The sequence below is a fragment of the Pseudomassariella vexata genome, assembly GCF_002105095.1.
Source record: "Pseudomassariella vexata strain CBS 129021 chromosome Unknown BCR38scaffold_1, whole genome shotgun sequence".
In the NCBI taxonomy this organism is placed as follows: Eukaryota; Fungi; Ascomycota; class Sordariomycetes; order Amphisphaeriales; family Pseudomassariaceae; genus Pseudomassariella; species Pseudomassariella vexata.
Window position 1 is genome coordinate 3,084,066 of NW_024467956.1, and position 23,712 is coordinate 3,107,777.

The 23,712-nt window shown below is 52.7% G+C and overlaps 5 protein-coding genes across 5 annotated transcripts; 3 read left to right on the forward strand and 2 right to left on the reverse strand.

Moving 5' to 3' along the window:
* The first annotated feature begins 3,402 nt into the window (after positions 1–3,402).
* On the forward strand, positions 3,403–4,328 carry BCR38DRAFT_417937 (uncharacterized protein). The gene has a single exon (XM_040859187.1). It carries the CDS (start codon positions 3,594–3,596, stop codon positions 3,939–3,941), a length of 348 nt encoding a protein of 115 aa, XP_040721353.1. The 5' UTR covers positions 3,403–3,593; the 3' UTR covers positions 3,942–4,328.
* Positions 4,329–6,874: 2,546 nt separating this feature from the next.
* On the reverse strand, positions 6,875–7,643 carry BCR38DRAFT_19696 (uncharacterized protein). The gene is made up of 2 exons (XM_040854065.1): positions 7,421–7,643; positions 6,875–7,343 (listed from the first exon to the last, which is right to left on the reverse strand). Exons 1-2 carry the CDS (start codon positions 7,606–7,608, stop codon positions 7,064–7,066), a joined length of 468 nt encoding a protein of 155 aa, XP_040721354.1. The 5' UTR covers positions 7,609–7,643; the 3' UTR covers positions 6,875–7,063.
* A 995-nt stretch (positions 7,644–8,638) lies between these two features.
* BCR38DRAFT_329106 (uncharacterized protein) lies at positions 8,639–10,892 on the forward strand (the record flags this gene model as incomplete). Its single annotated transcript, XM_040854854.1, has 2 exons — positions 8,639–9,125; positions 9,538–10,892. The coding sequence occupies 2 exons, from the start codon at positions 8,639–8,641 to the stop codon at positions 10,890–10,892; spliced, it is 1,842 nt and encodes a 613-aa protein (XP_040721355.1).
* Positions 10,893–12,430: 1,538 nt separating this feature from the next.
* On the forward strand, positions 12,431–13,336 carry BCR38DRAFT_329090 (uncharacterized protein; the record flags this gene model as incomplete). Its single annotated transcript, XM_040854852.1, has 1 exon — positions 12,431–13,336. The coding sequence occupies one exon, from the start codon at positions 12,431–12,433 to the stop codon at positions 13,334–13,336; it is 906 nt and encodes a 301-aa protein (XP_040721356.1).
* Positions 13,337–16,575: 3,239 nt separating this feature from the next.
* Positions 16,576–19,291, reverse strand: BCR38DRAFT_480252 (family 8 glycosyl transferase; the record flags this gene model as incomplete). The annotated part of the gene is made up of 7 exons (XM_040863255.1): positions 16,576–16,974; positions 17,050–17,767; positions 17,832–18,286; positions 18,352–18,936; positions 19,023–19,099; positions 19,154–19,181; positions 19,253–19,291. The coding sequence occupies 7 exons, from the start codon at positions 19,289–19,291 to the stop codon at positions 16,576–16,578; spliced, it is 2,301 nt and encodes a 766-aa protein (XP_040721357.1).
* Positions 19,292–23,712: the final 4,421 nt, after the last annotated feature.

Here is a 23,712-nt window from a genome sequence, read left to right on the forward strand (position 1 = left end):
ATGTAGCTGGACGATGAGTGGTTCAGGACACATCTATAGTGTTTCTTAGTTTGGGGTTCCGTCATCTCTGACTTCCTTGTCCCTTATTCAAGACTCTGATCATGGTGAAAATCCACATGGTGGGCGCAATAACCCCCCTCGTCACATGGGTTGATGACGAGATTTCCCAAAAGTACACTGCATCGAATCCACAACTCATGGGTGGTTAGGTGCAGGGCTCCCTGGTCTCTACAGGGACGTCAACAAGCCTGTTTGGGCTGTGGAAAGGGCGATGCCGGTATTTGGACAGCGAGATGAGTAATCAATAGCCCACTCATTATCTTGCGTGGATCTCATGAAGTCGACAAATGGGTAATTCAATAGGTCTGGCCGAGTGCAACCTTGTAAATGGGACTCAGACTCCGACCGTTAGGGACTTGCGACCATCATACGATGGGCGTGGGGATTTAGAGAAGGACATTTGGGGGCTCTGGAGGCGGAGAGCCGACTTGGTATCGAGGACTCTAGATTCCGCAAGCTTCTGAGGTCTGCTCGGGTATTTAGGGTCCGCATCAAACATAACCAGGGCGTATTGGTTTGGTTTTGCACGTCAAGCGTTGTCTTGAAACACGGTGCGCAGCGAAATCTTTCCATGCTCGGAGATTCGGCGTGATAGCAACACACTTGGGCAGGCCGGGGGGTTTCGTGAGACTTGATGCCCCCATACCATGATATCTCTTGGAAGCCTGACGATATGTACAGGCAATGATATCCAAGCCCATGGGCCCCAAGGCAGGCTTCTTGAACATCTCTAGCTAGGGGGCGGAATGCAAGTTTGTTTCAGGACGGAGATCATATGGCAGCGGGGGTATAGTTACACAAGGTATCGACGCAGTGAAAATGGAGCTCGGTATAATGCTGATTCCGAATATGGGAAGGCCGAGTATCTCGACCATGTGCAGCTCGGGACCGAACAGGCTACCTCGGCGCGACGCGAAATAACAAATACAACATTGGGGATGGTGCCGGCGCCATGTTCTGCTCAGTGAGAAGCTTTATGATCCAGATAGAGCGGTAAGCTAGATCCCATGACCAGCTCGAGGCTGCTCGAAGTACTAGCAATCTAGTGTTGGAATATGTGCGAAGTCGTGGTAATGGTCGCTTTTGGCGTTGGCGTTGGCGTTGGCGTTGGCGTTCGCGTTCACTTGGCCCTTTGCACTTGGCCCTTTGCACTTGGCGTCCCGCCTAGCGATGGATGCTACCCAACTTTGAGCGCGCTCTCGTCTATTTTATCTTCTTTCGACTAAGCTCGTTGGGACCGGGCCCCACTATCCCTGGGTTCATAACATCTAATCCGATCTAATTTCGATGGCAGCTTGGAATACTCATATTTGCGAGATAGGGCGGGGCCCGATGGAAATTTTCATACAATTGCCCGCGGGGCTTCGCGATTCGATTTAGGCAGCGCAGATGTTCGGCAGTGCCCACGCAAGCGCGGAGGTTCCTGTTTCAATGCGACCGCAGGCAGCTAGCATACTGTACGTCGTAGATGCGCGGTGGAGTGATCGCCTCGTTGGCAGGTCCCTCTCAGTGAATTGTGGTGGGTGCCCCTTGGCAACGTTTCTGCCAAGAAGCCAAATTCCACAGCTTCTGGCCGCTGGCAAACGGATTGAACGATGCAGTCATGATTATCAGCCAGCCTGCGCCCCTTGAGGGACTTGCCGGCGGCTGGCGTCAATTCTGACAATGAATAGGGTGCCAGGGAAAAAGGAATCAAAGGGTCTTTTTGTGGCTGGCGATCCACGTTTTGCCGTGCTTACAGTACCTGGCTAACGAAGTCTCACTGAAGAATGGCATCAGAGCAACTGCCAAGATGGAAACGGGATACGATCGATTTCCCCCATGATGCATTGCTTCCGTCTGCAGTTGCATTCTCAGGCAAGCTGAGCTGCACCAACAAGAGTTCTCGCAACATATCATGAGTGTCGAAACTCCCTCGCGTGTGAACCATAGGCATGGCTCTGCCCGAAGGCCGTGCATAACCCCACAATGGGAAGTTCGTCATACTCGGGCAAACCGTGCTTGGCAGCCGCCGCAAGAAGACAAGTGCTGAGGCTATTTTCCAGTTGAGGAAAGCGCGGCCCAATATTCGTGCCGTAGTCCCCCCTTGGAAGCTCGCAAAGGGAGCAGTTGGATCCGGCTGGATGGAAGGTTTTTCTCGCCGTCGAATGACCGACCCAGGCCTTTGGGTTCTAAAGCACGCCGCCATTCCCTGATGTCTGCCACACTGGCGGATTCCAGTAACACGCACCGGGGGAGAGCGGTCTGAGAGCAAGTAAGTAACCTATGTGCGCCCGCAGGTTCTCCGGGAAAGTATCCTGGACACATCACCTCTCAACTCTCGTGGAAAAGGGGAAGGAGAAGACGAAGCAGACAAACGAAGAATCGACAGCTACGACAAGATGGGTGGAACTTCCCGTGACGATCTTGAAGGATTTGCAAGGGACCGACTCTCTACTATCCCAGTGAGCAACGATCAGGTTAGTGAACAAAAGAATCCTAGGCCATCCTAGGCCAACGTCGTAAACAAGTTAGATGAAGCTATTCGTCGCGAGAATTGCTGGAGACGAGAGGGGCTTAACTTAAGCCTTGGAGTAGCCGCTGTTTCAATTGGCTATTCGCACTGGATGAGAAAAGACAAGGGTGAGTGAGATGGGAGTACTTCTCTTGGAGGGTGGGGCAGGTACAGTACATCGCCTGGCGGAGAATGGTACCGCGACTTGCTCAGCCCTATGTATGCTCAGGTACTTTCTTGGCTCCGCGCCTGACACCGGCCAGCGATGGATAGCCCGTGCATGTTGGATTCTCACACTGCGGAGACACCAGGGAGACAACACGTCCCTAACAAACGACGTATACTAGTTTAATGAAGATTTGGCTGGGGTGCTCATCTTGTATGGCTGGCTGATTACTACGCCTGGGAAAGCTCGAAATGACGAGCTTCGCAAGCGAGGATACGGTATAGGGGCTCTGGAGAGCGCGAGCTCGCTCCAATCCAAGGTCTATTTTGTCCTTGATGCATAAGCAAAGCCCGCTAATAAGCTTTCGTACCCGATTCGCGCGCATTATAGTTAATAATGTTCCTAGTGCTACCGCGGATGGGAGGGAATATTGACTGCGAGACATGGCTTGATGCCAACTCAAGTCGTCGACAAGGTAAAGCAGGCTATGCACGCATCCATCTTCCCGAAACAAATTGGCAGCATATCTAATCCTCCAACGTGGAAGGCTTGCAATCTTACCATCCTTCTTTTTCCTTCGGAGAGATTAATTGTGTCGCAGTCCAAACCAACTTTATTAGGAATTACATTGGGGCCGGGGGGAGGGGGAGAGGAGAGGAGAAGGGGGGGGGCGGAAACTTGGATGCGGCTCTCTGGCCTCCCCTTGGCCCTTCGCTCTCACCCACCCCTCATCCTCTCCAAAAAGAAAAAAAGCAAAAAACGAGAGCAGGAAAGCCACCAGGCACCTGTGTTGTAGTTGCGAAACATGGCCCCTATTCTCGACAGCAGAAGCAACCATGCTGACACCAATTATTCCCTGCCAATCAGTACAGCATGAATAAGGGACCAACTTACGGCGCAACGGCCACTGATGAAATCAACTGGACTGTTGTTAGTCATGGCCCAGGTCGGGTTGGACGACCCAGAAGCCTCACAACTCATCATCCTCTCAGGTCGCATTTACGGACAAGCGATGGAGCATATTTTCAGGCACCATTTGCGTGGATCCCATCTCGTTTGTTCTGGAGGTGGCTATGCCGCCGGCTCATGGACCTATATTGGCCCTGTGCGCCCCGTTCATGTAAATTTTTCCTTGCCGAGAGGAGGACAACCTCACCCGCTGCCGTAGGGCTGATGGTATTTCGAGCATGCCTTTTTTTCTTTCGCATACCTCTCCCTTGACGCCATGATCCGATTCCTTGGCAACTGGCTTGTAATTGCCGACTTATGCCAGCAGCGTACCGTCTCATTGGACAATTTGATCTGCAAGAGCAGACTTCCGGGAATGGAGACATATACTACTCATGGTTGCTCCGCTGCGTTGGTTCCATAGCCGCATCAGCGTTGCGTTGCATCCGTCTCTCCAGATGGACAGTCCGCCGCGGTCCGTCAATCCATCAACCACAAACGAGTGAATGGTGGTTTGGCTAGACATTACGATGGAATGCTGGCATGATGGACGGCTGTTCCGCACTTTGCTGACATGGTACCCCAAGAAACCCTACAGCGGCACTGTCGGCAGAAAACCGTCCAGGGCCAAAGTTTCTCCATAGTCAGGCTTATACATGCGATTCCTCAAGTATCTCCGATGACATGCATTGCTTGTCGCGGGAGGAGTTGATGTCAGATTAATTTGCCGCATACGAAGCGAGACAAGCGCGGGAGAACAGAACCCGCAAAAAGTCGGCTCAACTGTTATGACATCTCGTAAAGAGCACAAATTTGAACCAATACTGAAGTTGACGTCTGATGACGAGGTTAGTAGACAGGTCCTAATGGTAAACGCAGAGAGCCGTTAGTTATTACTGACAACTGGGATGAACCATGCTTACTGGAACCTGTCTCACAAGCGGCTGGCGGAAGTCAAGGTACCTACTCCGTGGTGCACCGGTTTAATCTTACGTCTACTTGACAACAACAACAACCTGGAGGCAACCTCCCCAGACCTTGCCTTGACATGCACAGCATCTCTACTACGGTAGCAGCGTGGTGGTGAAGCACGGCTTAGTGAAGTAGGAACAACACGCGATGTCATCGACACCCCAATGTCGTGGGGCTGGTGACGCAAGAAATCGATATTGCACCGCCTCACCCAGTTGCTATCTTTGGATTTTGACTATTCGCACAAGGTTCAACCCTCCTCCGTATAGGAGCCAATCAAAACCTCCGAATCTGATCGCCGACCACTATGCTCCGGCTAGTCTCCTTCCGGCTGGGATTGCTGTATAGCACCCCACGTCCTCCAATCACACGCGGAACAGCAACACGGTTGCTCAAACCACCCCCATCCAAGGGTTTTTTGGTGACGAAATTGCGAACACGGCCTCCTGAGTGCGAGTCTCACTCACTTGATTGATTCTTTGCCATGATGACACTGCAATCTACGGAGTAGTGAGTGGACTGCAGTTCTGTCATACACCACCATGAAGGACTGACTGTTTGCCAAGACACGTATGTAAATACACAGGCGGTGTTGAAGCGCAAGACACAAGCTATGCTTTTCGCGATTTTCCCACGTAGCTCGGTTCTCTTGTTCTCTTGTCCCGTTAACTTCACCCCAAGTCTTAGCTGTCCCATGCCCTACTAGATATTTCATTAGCGCGCGCAACTAGGCGTCCGTCTGTCGAAGCTTAGAGCCTCGGCAAATTGCCTCGACTATATTTCCATGATTGCCGCCGCTAGAATGCATGCACTCACTCTGAATTGGTGTCTCGCACACACTGTGCCACCAGGGTGCGCTGCTGGACATACAATCGGAGTTGGTAATGTGAAAACCCTGGGTTGACATGGAGATCCTCAGAACTTGGTGATCATGAGTCCATATCATTGGTTCCTAGAATTATGTCATCCTTCCCCACTGTGTTCCGCGAAAATCCGGGTGCTACTGACAGGCAAAACTGGGACGATTTTGTTTGTGCCGAGTACTCCGAGTGTGACTTGCCGCTCGCCGGCGTCAAGGTGGTCTCGGCCCCCACTTCGCACAGAGAACAGCTTGTTCAATGAAAGAAGAACAGGAGGGAGGAAACGCGCTGGTTGATTGATTGATTGATTGATTGATATTCAGGCTACAGCAGTTGAGCAACACGTTGGACAGCCAGGAAGAGGCCCGGACCGTAACCGACACCCAGCACCTGCTTCTCTTGAAAACGACTGGACGGAATACGGCCAATTGTCGTCCCCGAGAGACAAGTCCTCGTCACGTCTACCACTTTTGTTTGTTGCAGATCGTCGCGAACGAGAAGGCCTGTACGGTGCAGCAAGGCAGCTATTTGCCATGGCCCTTTGCACCGTCGTATCGTATTACATCGCATAGTAGACCCCTATATGCCTCCCGAGCTTGACCGCTTCGGTGGACGCACGGCGAAGAATGCGCGGCTTCGCTTCTTTGGGCAAAGCTCCTGCAAACAAGATGCTTACGGCTTCATGTCATGATGATCGCAAGTGATTCTCAACTAAACAGCCACATTGACTGATCAACGTGGTATTGAGCGCTGCGCAAATAAGTAGTGCAAGAAGCATGTGCACCTAAAGCGGGAAGGGGGGCTGGGCGTGCATAACAAATCGGGGTCCAACCTAGAAAGCGCGGCACAATGCGATTGGATCACCAGCGGTCACATTGCAGAATTGCCCGGCTGTGTACAGTAGACACAAAATAAGTAGATCACTTATGCACAACCACTGCGGACAATGCCAGCTTGGCAAGTGCAGTGTGTAAAAATACTCTTTGCATTACTAAGTGGGTGGATATGGAATGCAGGGACTTCATGAGCCGTGCTGGGTGGCCCCGAGAAGCCAGAGAGCGATGCAGTGCAACCAGGCTCATCAATGGACTCTGTTTCGTGCCTCTCTTCATGCCAAATAAAAAAATAAAAAAAACGGTGAACACCTCTACGAAGCGACCCTCCAAGGCTCGAAGCCGCCCCTAAATCCCAACCATGGCTTTAGAATTCGCCGTGGAAACCCAAAACGACGACTCGTTCCAGCCTCGTCCGGGTCTTCGATATATCGCCAGATCACGCGTCTAGCAGACAGTCGAGACCCGCCGTTAGGCTGTCTGCCCTCGTCTTCTTTTACTCAATCGAGACAACCCCGAAAGAAGTGCGCTCTGGTATTTGTGGCATAGTGTGGAAGCCATCGAAATATCATTGCTGCCACCACCACCACTTGGGGCACGAGACAAGTCGACGGTCCAGATGGCCGTTTGTTTCTTGGTCGCTGCCCCAATTTTCCCATGTGCCACGCGCCCCAAAACCTTCTTGCCGGCCCCCAGTCAAGGCTTGCCTACCCCAAGTGCCTGCCTGCCCTCAACCAAGGTAACTGTTCCCAAACGCGCGCACAGAGCAGGGCAATTGCTGAGGCAGGCGAAATGAATTGAACCCCAACCCAAAATTGCAGAGCCTGGCGATCTCCTTGTCCTTAAGCTCTGGGCCCGCAATCTCGTGATGAACCCAGGTCTGCCGCGAGCTCAAAGCCCAGCGCCCGGGAATCGCGAGGGAAGTGAAAGGAAAGTGGAGGAGGGCGTGTGTGGCCGGGTGCCGTACCCACAGATATGATCGCGGAATAGTTGAAACGCAGTCTGAGGATCTTCTTTTCCACCCCATGTCCTATATCATCTAGATCAACTCATGTCTTGGTAATTTGCATGGGACGCTACAAAGTACCTTTGAGACCTGTCGCAAAAAAGCACTTGGTGGACGGGCAGCGGGAGGTATTGGCGAAGCCTGCCTAGGCTCGTACATTGGGTCATGTACTTCCCGTACCTCGATGACTTGATCATCCAAGCCATGATGCTGGGACCCTGGCAATTGGGACTGCGCATTTTTCTGGTAGTTGGGAAACAGGGGTGCATAATCCTTGTGTCAGGGAAGGCCTCCAGAGGTCGCGAAGGTACAGTACTTTGAACTTTTGCTAGACCACGGGCGGTTGCGACGGGAGTGCCAGTGCGAATTGTCGGTTTTTTTTTTTACTACTCCTATCATTACTCAGGCTGTGTTGGTGCTGTAATGGCGGGGATACGTACCGCCAGCCAAGCCCAGTGTGCTGGCACCGGACACGGGGATTGCCCCTGATGATGGTCACCCCGCCGTCTCGTGTAAGTACTCTCGTACTGTACTTTGGCATCCCAAGCCGGCCAGGCCCCACCGACAAAGTCTATGACCTGTAGCCTGTCTGTGAAACCCCTGTCACTTAGAGTGTACCGCCTCTCTGCCCTACCAGATACAGATGCACTACGTCTCAACGCGGCTATGTCTATATATCCTCAACCCCCCCAATGCCTCCAAGCTATCTCTTGCCCCCAATTCCATGACATATGACCTCGACTATCGTAACTGATAGTCCATATACAACTCGCGATCATTTCGTCTGCCCCCTCGAGAGACAGGCAAGGGACATCCCTATTTACCATCGCTGCCTAGGACCGCCAACCTCATCCTTGGTCATAATCATCGGTGCGTGACCTCGTCCAAGTCGACCGTGGCCCCAGCAGAAAACACGGCACCCGGCGAAATTTACGGGCTTCGTGCAAGCTAGAGCGCCGTTTCTCCTGACAGCCCGTCTGAGTTTTTGCAACTTGCCTTACACGTAAACCCCCCGGTCGCCATCTTCCTTAAAGTGTAACGTTGGCGACACGCGCACCCACACGCGCATCCCCACCCCCGACTTCACGAGCACTGTTTATAGAGATATCCAATCGACGTTTTGGACCGTCTGCTACCGTTACCACCTTCGGGCATGAACTAAACGGCACGCCGATCAGCAAGCTCGTCGTCTCAGCACTGACGGCAACCCAATCCCTGGCGCCAGCGCCTGACAAGACCGTCCCACCTCAGATCACAGCAAGCCTCATGATGGAATCGATGGCGGAGCAATCCTACGACATGTTCCCCAGGCACAACGACCAAGATTTCAAGCTCTACCCGGAACCTCATCAACAAACGGCGTACGCCTCGCCCCCCATGGAGCCGCAATACAGTCCAGAGGGGTTTGGATACCCTCGCAACGCCCACGACGCCTTCCCCCACACCCCTGGCTATGAGCATGGGCCGGTGTACGCAGCAGAAGCCCCCCATTTCGCATACAACGGCAGACCATCACCCGGCGCGTATCAAGAGGACGGCGACCTGCGCATTCCATCTTCGAATCTGTCGACAGCTTCCGGGCCTTCGGCATCTTCCTCCACAGTCGGCTCGCCCCACTCAAATCACGGCCAACTAGCCTTCATACCCGAGTACAGCCAAAACGGCCTCGGCGTGAATCCCAGCATCGTCAGCCAGACCGACTACTACACCGGCACCGAGTACTCCTTCTCCGGCCCCATCCCCGAAGACTTCAACATGACGTTCGACACCAAGCCCGGTTTTGTTGGTGAGTTGGCACAGATCCCTAGAAGCAGCATTTCTCGTCCTTATGTGCATCCCGACTCTTCCTGTTCCAATATTTCATGTACCCTCGTTGCACACGACTTGGCCCTCGACACAGAATTGTCGCAAGGCGCCTCTCCGGACTCGCCTGCAGTGACGAGAAGGGGCAGCATAGCCTTCGCATCGCCAGCTTCCACCTCATTTTCTTCTCCTGTGCCTGCTGGGGCGCATTGGACCAGCCCCCATCTCGTAGACAACAATATCAGTCCTGTAACGCCTTCCAAGGCGCCTCGTATTTCTTTCTTTTCTCAAAGCAGTGGCCATTTCGTCGCCCCGCTTGCTTCATCTTGTTGGTTTCCTCTGTAGCATCGTCCCGACCGCACCAGAATAGCATGCTAACTCCACTCTGGCTTCAGATCCCTCTCTAATTCATCCGGAAATCCGTGGGCCCATGGGTCCGCCCATGCAGGGTTATGAGGGAAACCCAAACTTCTCCCCGCAACACCCCTACCCAAACTCTCCAGCACTTTCTGGCGCCGCCTCACCTGGTCCCGTCATGCGAAATGGCAGCGCATCGCCCTACGTTCCGGGCTATCAGTACAGCCCACTCGCCCTACCTGCTCAAGGGGGACGCCGGCCATCCCTTTCATCCTTTCAGTCACACGGCAGCCAAGAATACCAATACAGCGGCGACGAGTCCAAGGAGAAGCAACGATGTCCGCATCCCGACTGCGGGAAGACGTTCAAGGATCTCAAGGCGCACATGCTCACCCACCAGACTGAGCGCCCGGAAAAATGCCCGATCCAGACGTGCGACTACCACATCAAAGGTTTCGCGCGCAAGTACGACAAGAACCGACACACCTTGACGCACTACAAGGGCACCATGGTGTGCGGTTTCTGTCCGGGGTCAGGATCGCCGGCTGAGAAGTCCTTCAACCGGGCCGACGTCTTCAAGCGACACCTCACGGCGGTGCACGGGGTTGAACAAACGCCGCCCAACAGCAGGAAGAAGACTTCAGCGACGGTGAATAGCGGTAAGAAGTTGACGGGATATGCGCCAGATGCTACCGGGAAGTGCTCCACTTGCTCAGCCACCTTCTCTAATGCCCAAGACTTTTACGAGCACTTGGACGACTGCGTGCTGCGCATTGTGCAACAAGAGGACCCCGCAGAGGCCATCAACGCCCGACGACTGGCCGAGGTCCAGAACGACAAGGATGTGCACAACACGCTGGAAAAGAACCAGCTGCCCCTCACAACCCAAACCGCATTCACGTCCGACGACGACGAGGATGAGGACGTGGTCGACGAGGACGACCTCTTGGACGAGGACGTCCAGGGGACGAAACTTAACTCGCCAACCAAGAGGAAGGGGAACCCTGCGAATGGCGTACAGAAGTCGCGGGGGATGACGCACTCGCGTGGCGGTGTTACGTTGACCTCCAAAGGCAAGAGCCGCAAGAACCGACGCGACTACCCCTCGTCCTGGGGTTTCGACAAAGGCCAAATGACCATGAAGAAGAGGGTAGTGGCCGTCTTCGATGGCCCGCGCCGTCTGGCCAAGGACGATATGATGCTGTCCACGGAGCACGAGGTCCGCGTCAAGTTGTCGGACGGCAAGTCGTGGGTCACAGATCTTGACGTCCAAACCATGAAGCGAGCACAGGGCTTCCTCGACGCCACAGACGAGGAGAAGGGTGTCTGGGTATCAGATGACCCCACCGAGGAAGACATGACGCGCATGCTCGAAATGGCCTGCCATCGGTGAGACTCGACAGACAGAAGCCTCAACTCAACTCACCGCAGGCCAAGCATGGCCACGGCCTCCATGGCCGAGTACATACACCTAAATCAATAACACCCACCCCACATATACCATTCCACCACACACAAACGCAGAGATGATTCCTCCCTCAAAGAGAGAGATGACAGCATGGGTGGCGCAGGATTTTGTACAGAATAACGAAACTTTGCCATTTCCAGGGACTCCGGCGGAATAATAGAGTGAGACGTGGGAAAAGAGTGAGAGCACGCGCAGCCTCCTCATGTCAGAACATACGATGGGTTGGGGTTGGGGGATTGGGGGGGATGGAAGGCTCGGAGTGTTGGAGAGCGATGTAACTTGAACATCGCCTGTTTTGGGATTCTCCTTTTTCATCTACTCATCTCGATGTGACGATACCCTATATTTTGACATAGTCATTCAAGACGGTGTACTTGACGGCCTAATGGAAACTCATCAATACAGACTTGCTTTAGATCTGCAATCAACAATATACTCTCAAGACAGACACAACAAGACGCAACCGACCTGGTGTTACTCGTGCTCTTTAGACTGTGACCGTGATGACTGACCGTCATGGCCTTACGGATGAGGTCGCCTCTCGATCGATCTCGCAGTGACGCTGACTCGGGGCCATCCCCATTAGCGAACAGTTTGCCCCCGTCTATTTTCGTCACCCGGTGGCGACACCTTGAGGGTGAGTGAGTGAGTGAGTGATCAATGAGGTCGGGAGCAAGCTGCCGGCCATCGGTCCCTGGCCTAACATTACTGAACCACGATAGGGTTGCGCGGAGAAGGTTCGCATCGGCCCCGGGGTCTTCCCTTGAGGAGGATATGGTCCAAAAACCCGTACAGTACAACCGCGAGCTAAGCTTCAACTCAAAACGCTCCAAGCCACTCGTTGCGCGCGCGTCCCTGGACAGATCGTCTGCCTCTTCGGCGTAGTCCGTGTGTGCCGAAGCCACATCGACGACTTGGCTGCTGCGAAAGATGGGACGACGGCTGGAATACGAATACGTAGAAGCTTCCTCGCTATGGTATCCCTACTGTGCCCGGGAAAGCCGATTCGAGATCAGTGGAAATCGTTGGCTGGCACCGGATGCGGGACAGACGACGCTTGGCCTCTTTCGGCGAGGTCCATAGGGCGGTGATGCTTTGCAGAACTGGGTAGGTACCCTGTCCCCATTGCGGTGTGTCGTCGTTGCTACCCCGCCATGGCCAAAAATAGCTGGACGGTTGCAAACGTCTCCGAAGCAGCTGCAAGAGCTCAGCCCGCTGTCATCCGGAGGTACTAAACATAAGAATTGTGTAAGTCGTTGGCTGGTCCTTTGGGCGCGCAAGCAAACACAGCCGCAAACTGCACTACCACCCTACCACGAGCTGCGGTCCGGACCGCTCGTTTCGTCTTGCGTCGTCGATCGCCCTTCCGAATTGGACCATCGTTTGAGGTTACTTCTGCTCCTTCTCCTTCGGATTTTGCACCAACACCCCAGTGCGCATAGCCGCCAGGCAACACATCCAACATGGCAAGCCGGCTCACATCCCGCATCTCCGTCGTGGGCCCACCGCTCGAGGACCCGGAAGACTTCCTCGGCGATTCCCTAGGCGTCGTCTTCCCAGACGAGATCATGAACCTGCACGGCGACGCCCAGCACGCGCTGCACTATACGTCCCCCCATCTACCCGAACCACTGCACATCCAGCTCTCGGACCCAGACGAGGAGGACGACCGCCGGCTATTTAGCCATTACCTCTGGAATGCATCCTTGCTGCTTGCTGAGCTTGTCGAGGCCGGGACGTTGGGCTTGGAGATTGATTCGCCGACGGATGGGGATGGCAAGGAAGTCGGGCAGTTCAACGTCACTGGCCTGACGACGTTGGAGGTTGGCGCGGGAACGGCGCTGCCGAGTATGCTCGGCGCGTTGCTCGGTGCGAAGCGCGTTGTTGTGAGCGACTACCCCACACCCCTCGTCATGGAGATGCTGCGCCGGAACATGGCGAAGAACATGAAGCCCGAGTTGTCGCCACGCAACACCGTCTCGCCCGTCCTCGTAGATGGGCATTCGTGGGGCGAGCTCGATACGCCCTTCGCGGCCGAGCACAAGGCGGCGTTCGACCGCATCTTCGTGTGCGACTGTCTGTGGATGCCAACGCAGCATGCGAACCTGCAAAAGTCCATCGCCTGGTTCATGAAGGACGACGCGGAGGCGCGGGCGTGGGTCGTTGCCGGCTTTCACACGGGCCGGGCCGTGATGCGTGGTTTCTTCAAAGAAGAAGGGTTAAAGGCCGCGGGACTGGAGATCGAGCGCATATGGGAGCGAGACTGCAACAATGTGGAACGAGAGTGGATTGAGGATCGTGGACCGGAAGATGACGGCATCCGGAAACGGTGGTTAGTCGTTGGGGTGCTGCGGAGGGCGAGGAAGTAGGCGGTATGGATGTCGTGAGGTTGGATAAGAGACCCCTGGATTCATTATGTCGCCAGAACGGTGGTGAAATGAGCTGGGAGGAGAGAAAGAACCATCATTCCTCTGCAATATGACCTGGCCGTTTGCCGCTACAAGCAAGACTCAAACGACGCAGACCGGGAAACGGGAGGGTCTTCGGCTGGGACTTATATTGTCTCGAGGCACCACCACCCTCGCAGACCCATATCCACAACCCATCTCAGCCCAATTACAGCAACGGATGACGATCAACACTGTTCTTACGCGGCCCCGCTGCACCGTCGCAGCCAAAATAGTCCCAGTATAGCGCAAGCTTGCGCAAGCCCAACCGGTTCAGCTCGTCCACCCGGAAGCGGCTGATTGGCTATTGCGAGGACCCGTCGCCGTGGCGCCGAAGAATAGGCCCGAGACAAAACAACAAAACTCTTGGCTGAGCCGAATAAACAGTCCTTCATCCGACAGTCACGGCGTGCCCCCTTGTCGGGGTATACTGCTTAACCTGGGTAGTTGGTGGCAAGCCATGGCGGAGTGGAGGGCGGAGCTGGTCTGCTGTGAATTGACGGAGATACGCGCTGACATGAACCCCGCTGAGGCTCGGCGGCGTAAAGAATAGAAGATGTGGCAAAGAGGAAGAAAAGAACGAATGAATGACATAATGGTACATGTTTGGGAACTGGAAATTTATATGAATATGTAAATACTTTTTTTTAAAAAAAAAACCAAAAAAAAAGGACTCGTCCTGTTTGAGCTGGCTGCCAAATACGTATACGTGCTCGCCGTCGTTCTATGCTGTCCGGGGATATGTAACAAATTGTTTTCCTGTTTTCATTCAAAAAATGCCCATATAAATATCACTCTTCAAACGACGTATAGTAAATGAACCTTGAGAGAGGGAAACAGCACAATTATCTACTGTAAAAAATATGAGTAACGTCACCCACAGGTCAATCAATGCCCCACACGGGTCTTTGCCCAACTTTTCACGACCTCCCAACCTTTAATCTTAGATCAACAACAACCCGTATTCATCCAAGAAATTAATCAGAATTCTTTCCATTATCTGTTTCTACATCTGCCTGACAAGTTCGCGCATTATGTCCAGTTCCTCCGCAAATGCCACAGCGCCTAGCACCCGTTGCCCTCCTCCTTGTAGGACGACTACTTTCACCCTCTTCCTCACTTTCCAAACCCGTATCACCCCTAATAGCCTGTAGAACTTGTGCATCTTCTATATTAAGTGGCCCACCATACTGTATTTGCTTGTTTTTGGTTCTGCGACGTTTGCTTAGCACATGCTTAGTAAGATAACATTCTCTTGCATCATTGCATGCGTAGCCTTTGCAATCGAGTCAATTGAATGAAGAATATGCGTCGGAGAGCTGTCTTGATGCCTCTGAACGCTATTCTTAATCAACGTTGACTGCGATTCGGCTTCAAGGGTGGTAGTAGGTGTCTTAGAAGTCCAAATAGGGGGTAGGAGTTCTGGGTCGGCAGAGGGTGTACGCGCGACTTCTGCGACATCCAGGGCAGATATAACCCGGTCGGGGTCAAAAGGGACAATTCCAGCTGCTTCGAAACCAGATCTGATGTTTTGTTCAGTAAAAGCAGCGCCAAACGCCTCCAAAAAACCGGCAAGGAAATCCTCCTTCGCAACGTGGGCATGATGCCGTCGCATCAAACCCTCAACAAACACACCGTACGCCCGTTTCAAAACACTAAAAGGCACCAAGTCGAGAGGCTGGAGCTTATGGGACGAATGGGCAGGCACAGGAAGGGTAATGATGCCATGGTCCTTGCAGTATTGTTCGAAATCCATCGAGTGATGGCTTTCGTGACCGTCAAGGATCAGGAGGCGTTTGACACCCTTCGTACGATCGCGTGTGTGCAGATCGAAGTGAGCTACCCAGCTGAGACCAATATCATTCGTTGTCCATCCGTTGTGGGATAGATCAACGACTCAATTGCCCGGTAATGTGATGTCGTGATACCACGAAGCGAGGTGAACTTTGGCCGCGAAGATGATGTACGGCGGCACCGCCCAGCCTTGGGAATTGGCCGCCTGAATGACAGTAACCCATTCCCTATTGCCTTGCTGGGCTTGCCTAGGCCTTCCACGTCTTTCGGTACTCGTAACGACCATGCCGGTTGAGATCATGCCCATTAAAAAGCCCGTCTCGTCAAAGTTGTAGATATCCTCCGGCTGGATGCCGTGCTTCGCTATTGTGTCCGCAACACGCTTAAAATAACCGCGATACGCGACAGGATCTTCGCAGAATGCCCGCTGTTAATCGATTCGACGATTTAAACGCGTCCGGAGGTCTGGTTGTCGCCGTACGAAGCTCGAGGCCCGGTTCTTGCCGACGGGTGACGCGTCGCGGTCGCGTCGGAGGATATTCGCCATTTCTTCAACGTATCGAAGCCGGGGAGGAAAAGTTCGCGAATCTAGCTCAATTACGCGTCGGGTAATCGTATTCTCTTCGGTTTCGGTCATTTTCCGTTTGGACATGTTAGTAATGTGTAATGGTTGTACGCCTTCGTAACGGCGCTTCAATGTCTTATGGTCGACTTTGAAGATTTTACCAAGCTTGTTCCAACTTAGGTGAGGATGGCGTCGTTTAGTTTGGATGGCTAATTGAAGATTAGCTTCACTAGATTTGCGTGCCATGTTGTGGAAGGGAAGAATTGTATAAGTAAAGATGGAAAGTCAAGATTTCTTGAAAAGTTGGGCAAAGACCCGTGTGGGGCAATGACCTGTGGGTGACGTTAGCCGACAATCCCAATACTCCCAACCAAAATACCCACCTCGGCCCCCTCCTTCTTGCCTGCACACTTTCATGAACGAGGAAGGACAGTCATCCAGCACGTGAGATAAAGAGCAAAGACATCCGCGGTTGCTGACTCGTTTGCCTCATAGCATTTCTCTCCCCAATTCTTCGATATGATTAAGATGTATGCTCGATAAAAAATAACAAGTAGAGCACCTAGCAATACACGTACCCCTACTCTCCGTCCCCGTCTGTCTCCCTCCAATTCGCTCCAGCTCCCCGACGTCAACCCATGCATCCATCACCAACTATAAACACCCAGAAAACGCCGGAGGCCGTCTCATATTTGTACATATGTGCGCCTTTGACACGGACCCCCACGATCGCCATGCAGAAGTTGAGCTTTGTTCACACTGGTCAATTAAACATTAGTCGCTGGAGACTCGTACTGCTTCCCTATGAGTCTAGCACATCTCGCTGCTCCTCGCTTGGCGGCAGCGGCGTTTCTTGTTGCATGTAGCCCTCGCCTTTTTCAAAGGTAGCTCCGGGGCCTGTGTAGCTTGGTTCGGCAATGGTCGTGGATTTTGCGGTGTCTGCAGTCGTGGTTGATTGCGGCGTCGACTCGTCACCGGACAGAATACCACGCATCAGGCCAGAGCTTGTGCTGTTTCTTCTGGGCTGTGGGCTCAACACCTTGGCTGACTGAGCCACATACGTTGGCGACGTCAGTTCCTCAGAGCCATAGGGTAAAGGTCTCGGGGGCAAGTCGCTACTGTCTCTCGCACCACCACCCAACTTCTGCAACAAGACTTCTGACTGCTGCTTAGCCAGTTTCTGAAGCTGAGCCACAGGATCCTTGTGATAACGTAGCACGTTAGTTAAGTCACAAAGGCAGTCTGCTGGTTTCCACCGATTACCATGCACACATACCCATTCAGTCTGCCGAGGTACGCCCTCCGCATGCGGCAGCAGAGGGTCCTCGTCGCCATCATCACCGATGCCAGGGCCACCACCACCCCAGAACTTCGGTCGGCGGATGGGCGCGGGAGTGACAGGAAGGCTAGGCCGCTCCGCTTCGCTGGGGAAGTCGGTCAGTTTGGTGCCATGCTGTCGCCATTCGCTCTCATTTACCGCTCCGCCCGGGCTTGGCATTCCAATCGAGCCAGGGGACTTGAGACTCTTGGAACGTCTGTGCTTCTGCATGGCGCCGACGTACCGCTCTATCTCCGGTACTTCGTCCCATGCATTGGTACGCGTGAAAGAGGTCCAAGGATCCGATGACGTGACATGAACGGCTGGTGTGGTGGGCGTGACGGGCTCTATCACAGATGACTCAGCTGACGGCTGGGTCTCGGAGGGAGCATTTGCCCATGGCTCACCCGTAGCCGTGCTCGGTGTCTCTATATTGAGTCCGGCTCGAGACGAGTCGTCGGCAAATACGCGGGAAGGACGGGGTCGATGAGTTTCCCAGGGGAAGATGGACTTCGGCTTCTCTGTAGGACGTTCTTTGGGCACTTCAAACCACATATCCTTTGGAGGACTAGGATAACGTACGGGAGGGACGAACGGAGTGGGATCTTGAGACATCTCGTATACGGTCGCAGGGAGGTTGGCAGCTTCCGGTTTTGCACCTGTTGGAGGAGCATGTCTGTGGTATTGTCAGCAATTCGAGTTCCAAAAGGGAGTGGTCGGTGGCTAGTGGCTGGACTGACCTTTGAGCATCCCAGTCAGAAAAGGTAACTGGACGTGACTCAGGCTTCTTCTGCTCAGGCGGGGGAGGCTGGGCCCTATGGTGCTGTTCCTGCTCTTTACGAGCCTCAGCTTGAGTTCCCTTAATGGTGCTACTTAATGACGCGCTGGGGAATTCTGGCCCAGACTGCTGGACGGGGCCTCCAGGCTGAGATTCTACGTGATGCTGCTGCTGGTGGTGGTACGGATCATTGTCATGATGTTCTGCAGCGTATTGTTCCGGTTGCTTGTGATGAAAATGAAAAGATGGCAGTTGCTCAAAATGCAGACTCCTATCATGGCGATGTTCACTATAGGGCTCACCGGTGGTATTGGTATGCTGGACCTGGATAGTTTGTGGCCGTCTGGGCTGGTATTCGCCCTTGGTCAGATACTGAACCAGCTCGCGACCTGGTTTAGAAGGGGTAATAGAAGGCGACTGTAGTAAGAAGATTTGTAAGTAAAACGACCGAGCTCAAAAGCAGGCAGGTGGGGAGGACTCACCATAACTCGATAATGTCGGTCGTAAACTGCCCACCATCTGCCCACCATCTCGTCGTATGGAGAGTTCCCAGTACTCGCATATCGTCCCTGGAACCACGGCTTGTTTGGGCCAATGAAGTGGACCATGCTGATGCTCGACTGGAAGTGACGGTAGGCAGGGATGTATTGGTAGTGGCCCGACGGCGTGACGTTATAGGTAAAACTCAGGCGGTTGCAGGCATTCTTGAAATGCATGTTCAGCAGGCCCTGGTCGGCTCCATCGAATGATATGCCCCTCTCGGCCATGGCCATCAAGGCATAATAGTCACCCATATTGGGTGTCAATACCATGACTCCCGTGTTGAAGATATCTGGCCATCCAATATCTGGCGTCGCCGAGAACGGTTGCGCGATATCAAACAGCTCGTCCGGAGCTCGGTACGCGACAACATCGGCATCTATGTACACAATCTTTCTGAAGCTGGTTTGCTTCCATAGGTTGATCTTGGTGAAGGCAGATTGCAGGTCGGAGCGGTTCATCAGCGAAAGGTTGGCGGGGAACTCATTCCGTATCCGCGGGACGGGAATAACATAATCATATATGGTCTGGTTCGTTACGTTAGATCGCAGAAAGATGCCGGAAAGGTGGGTCTCAAGCTTGCCTTGAGCTGGGTTATAGCTTCGGCGGCGACCGAGTCCAGTATGACCATGACGCCGAGCTTCTTCGTGGTGCCGCCATCTCGCAACGAATGCGCAAGAACCAGAGCGCCTAATGAGAGGATTAGAAAGCGCATAACAGGCCAATTGGAGCTGTATGTCGTACCAGGCAAGTATGTATCGTTCAATAGAAGCTTTGCGATCCCAATGTTAGCTATCATGTGTGGTCTCGCGTTGATGATGTCGTGGGGCTTAAGCTCCTCACAGTTAGGTAAACATCCTCCTCCGCTCCTGGCACAGCCATTGTGTGCAGGAAACTTGACAAGACAACACCAAAACAAGAATGCTGATCTTCTACCGAGGTGGGATACAAATGCTTTGTAGCTTGATCGAGGGAGCACTTCGGCAGTTACAGCGAGTGCAAACAATAAAGAGAGGGCGTGGAAGTGAGAAGCAGTCGCGAGCAAAAAAGATGACAAACGCCGACAAGTCGGAGTCTGGTACAAATGTCGACAGAGGTTGTGCGGTGGTGGACCACTCAGCACTTTTAAGGAAAAGTGGCGCGGTTGGGCAGAAAAAAATCCAAAGTCACCGGCCGAACAACACAATGCATCGACCAGGCCTTGGGAAACCGAGCCATGGATGCTCAACTCCAATGTTGTAATTCCCAACCTAACCATGCAGGAAACACGCTGGACACGGCCCTCTCTCTGGCCATCATTCTGTAGCTTGGCTGGCAAACCCACTTGGTCACCCTACAACAATGGCGCAGCTTGACCTAGCAAGGGCCTCCTCTTGTTGAGGCAAGGCAGAGGCAATGCGAAGAGAAGAGCTCCATTTTGACAACGCCGAAGCTGTCGCCATGGCATGCTGTGCCGTACGAATCGTCTAGAAATCGTTCCATCATTGCGCACGCTCATCTCCATGGGGAAGTTTGGACGCTCCCGCTTGCGCCGTGCTTTCCGTTTCCACTCTCCAAGGTCATCCTGGCGGGGGACAACCCAACATTTCAATAACAATGGCTGAGTGGTCAACGGCGGGACTTGGGGCTTGATAGATCATCGAATGATCTACATAGTAGGATCTCCATCATTCGGTTAAGTGATTGGTCAAGTGGGACCAGACCTAATATGGACTTGAGCTGCCCCTCCCCGGTCGGTCACTTGCAAGCTTGCACGCAGCTACGCCGTTATGGTCAATTGCTGGCTCCTTAACGACCTGCATCTGGAGATATTTTGCAAGATCTTCAAGTCAGACGACGTGATATAGCTACAAAGGTTGCACAGCAGGACGTTTGGTTAGACCTTGAACAAATTTGCTCTTTGCGATGCTGATGATTGGGTATAGAGTCACTCAACCCAACATTGCTCGACTCGCCAACAATTCCGCCTTGCATTCAAAACAAGTCGTGTGCCTGGAAAGAAATTGCTGCCAGCCGGATGCGTATTTTTGCACAGGTACAACGACGGCTAGCTCGCGATAACCTGCCCTTCCAATGTTGTCTCTATCAAGAAGTAGGGGGAGGCAGCAATTTGAATAGATTGCAAATGCACTGCAGGACTATGCATAATTTCAACCGCGCATGCGTGCTAAGTATTGGTCCAAGCAACTGCGATAAGAATTGCAGAACCCAGGCTCTAGCTTGTATGAAAAGCTTGACCAAGATATTAGATGTCGTGTGCTTTGGGGAGTTCAACTCTCATCCGGCAATGCTAATAACAAAGATCGTCAAGTGACGAATGACGGCATCCCATGGAGAAATGGAAATCTATTGATGCATGAACCCATGAATCTTCCAGTGCTAGACCTCTTCAGGTGGGTTTCTGACCAACCACAATGCAGGACAGGGCGTCGAAATACCCAAGTTGGAAAGTATCTTTAACTACAGTAGCTATTGCAAGGTAAGTCCCAGAGACGTCTTTTACTTATCACAGTCACTGCAGTTAGTACACTGACCAACTCACCCACTTTTACGTTCGTTCTAAAGATGCATGAACCTGTAAGACCGCAGAGTAAGAGGTCTTCGGGATCTACGCTTAGACTGTAATTCTCTGAAGCCATTTACGTACGTACTTATCATGGAATTGAGCTTCGTTACTCCACCACTGAAAGCGCCCACCCCCGCATGGGTGACTGCATTCTTTCCATCTGGTTTGAACGAACAGCGCAAATTGAAGATGCTTTCCGGTAAACCATGGGGCAAAAAAATCACCCACCGTCAAGCTGGTGCCTCACAGGATTGTAGCTATCTACACACATGTGATCTTAGCCAGCAAATCCATCAGTCCTCACTTGAAACCGGAATTCTAAGCACCACCCAACCATGCCAACCGAGCATCCCCAGCATCAAGATACTCGTGCCTCATAGATATCATGCTCCGAACAGTATCCAAACCTGCCCCACAGAAAGAGGTCATCCGCCATTCTGCAGGACGATCACGACGATCGGTCCAAACCAAGAAACTCAATCTCGTCGCTTAACAATGACAGAGCCGAGCAACGTGGTAAGATTCAGTCTAAATGTGACTAACCGCATTGACCACCTTTTTGCATGCACCCCCATTTTGCAGGGAATTTCTACGCCTCAACAACACGACGTCTCTCAATTTACCTCGCAATTGCTCCCTATCTACGTACAAAATGGCTAATCCAGTGGAGAATAGTCTGGATGATTTTGAGCAGCGAATCGAACGCGCCAAAGAGCTTGTCCGTCAGGGCTCTTCCCAGGCCGTAGCAGCTCATCGGTACGGTATCAAGGGGACTACACTGTCCTACCGTATTCGTCACGGTAATTCGCATCGCGACGCGGCCTCCAGGCAACAAAAGTTGACTCCAGAGCAAGAGGAGGTTATCGTGAACTGGATCCTACACGAAGAAGTGTGTGGACGGGCTCCTAGCAAGCGTTATGTGGCCGACTTCGCTGCCGAAATCCTCCTTGCTCAAGGGGATAACAATACACTCGGCCAACACTGGGTGGATCACTTCGTTAGCCGCCATCCACAGATACGTACCAAAATTGGGCGCTTCGTAGATGCCAGCCGAGTTAGAGCGTCCGATTCGACCAAAATCCGAGACTTCTACACCCTCCTCGAACGCTTACGTACGAAGTATTGTATCAAACCTGATAATGAGTATAATATGGATCAGACAGGTGTCCAAGAGGGGGGATCTGGGCATGGTACGGTTATTGGGACGTCTAATTCACGCCGGGTACGCGTATCAAAGTCGGACGCTTCGTCGTGGTGCTCCTGGTTAGAGTACATTTCGCATACCCAACGGGGTACACCTGTCTGTGTATTTTCCGGCAATAGAGTCCAAGCACAGTGGTTCCCAGACCAAAATATCCCTGAGTGGGAATACACCGCGACGAGTAAGGGCTGGAGTAATAAAGTTATTGCAAATAGGTGGTTAGATCAGGTTTTTGTTAAGGAAAGAGCCGTTGTGGCGGGCCGGTCTCAGCTGACAAGCTGAGTCGGGAGGGATTCGCCCCCGATCCGGTAGAACCCCGGAACCGTCCAGCTTAAGAGGAGAACGCGAGACGCTCGCACCTAGTTTAGACTCTTCAAGAATCACGTTAGGCAACCTTGGTGGGCTTTGCCAAGACCACCAAGGTTACCACGTGACCTAGCCCTTCGGGACTAAGTCCAACCTTCGTGCTCCATAGGACTATATAGAATGTCATGCTTTTACAACCTCACAAATCTTTGACCACCTTTGCGTGTAACAAATCAGTCTTGCAATATACGCACCCATACACTGGCCTACTTCTAGCTACCCTTTGCACTACCTGACTATTATATTGTGAGACGTGTGGTATCCTCGTTACATAGAGTCGATAGAGAAAGCCGAGGGCGGGGTATCTCGTAAGATTCGTACCCTAGTAGGCAAGGCGGGCAAGGCCCTTACACTCCAGGCCGCCGAGAATGCCAAATTACGTATCGAAAACGAGCAACTATATAAAGAACTCGATAAATACGCTCCAGATATACGCCAGCCCGTCGAGCCAGACCCGAATAAAGTATTCGTTAACTTATCAGCGATCCGAACAGCCCAGGACAAGCGAAATAAGCGAATACGGCCTATTTTACTCGATAAGCAGTTAGAAATTGATACTTTTCTCGAAGGAAGGGTCCCTCCTAAAAAGAGGGCTCGAAAGAATATATCTAAGTCTTCGGACACTTAAATTATTATTATTAAATACGCCGTAGGCTCGAAGCCCCCGGTACCTGTACCAGTGCTCCCGTATGTCAAACCGTGCCCTAATGGCTGGACTAAATACATACGCTGCGTCATCGGTTCGCCCTATTGGCGACTGCGTTGCGTTCACTACCATACTACGTTGGTTCTCAACCTACCAACTGTCACGACCTGGGTTGCATCGCATTGGTAGAGACCTCGATTAGGTGCTATCGATCAAGATTCTACTCTAAGGAGCGAAGGAAAGAAGATGACAACTTAGGTTTGAGGGAGCGCGACTAAGTCATCCACGCTTGGCGGGGCTCCTACAAGGGTTATGATTGGCTTCCCATCTGACACTGCCACGGCAGGTGTTCCAGCTGTAAGTCACCTGGTTGTAGTGAGTCTGCGAGGGTTGACCTTCACACTATTTATCCTATATATCTCGACGCTATATGAGGAACTAGCGGAGAAACACCCCCTACTCTTAGTCGTAGGGTTCGCGGACGATACGAACCTACTTAGCGTGAGCACAGACACGGGCACGAC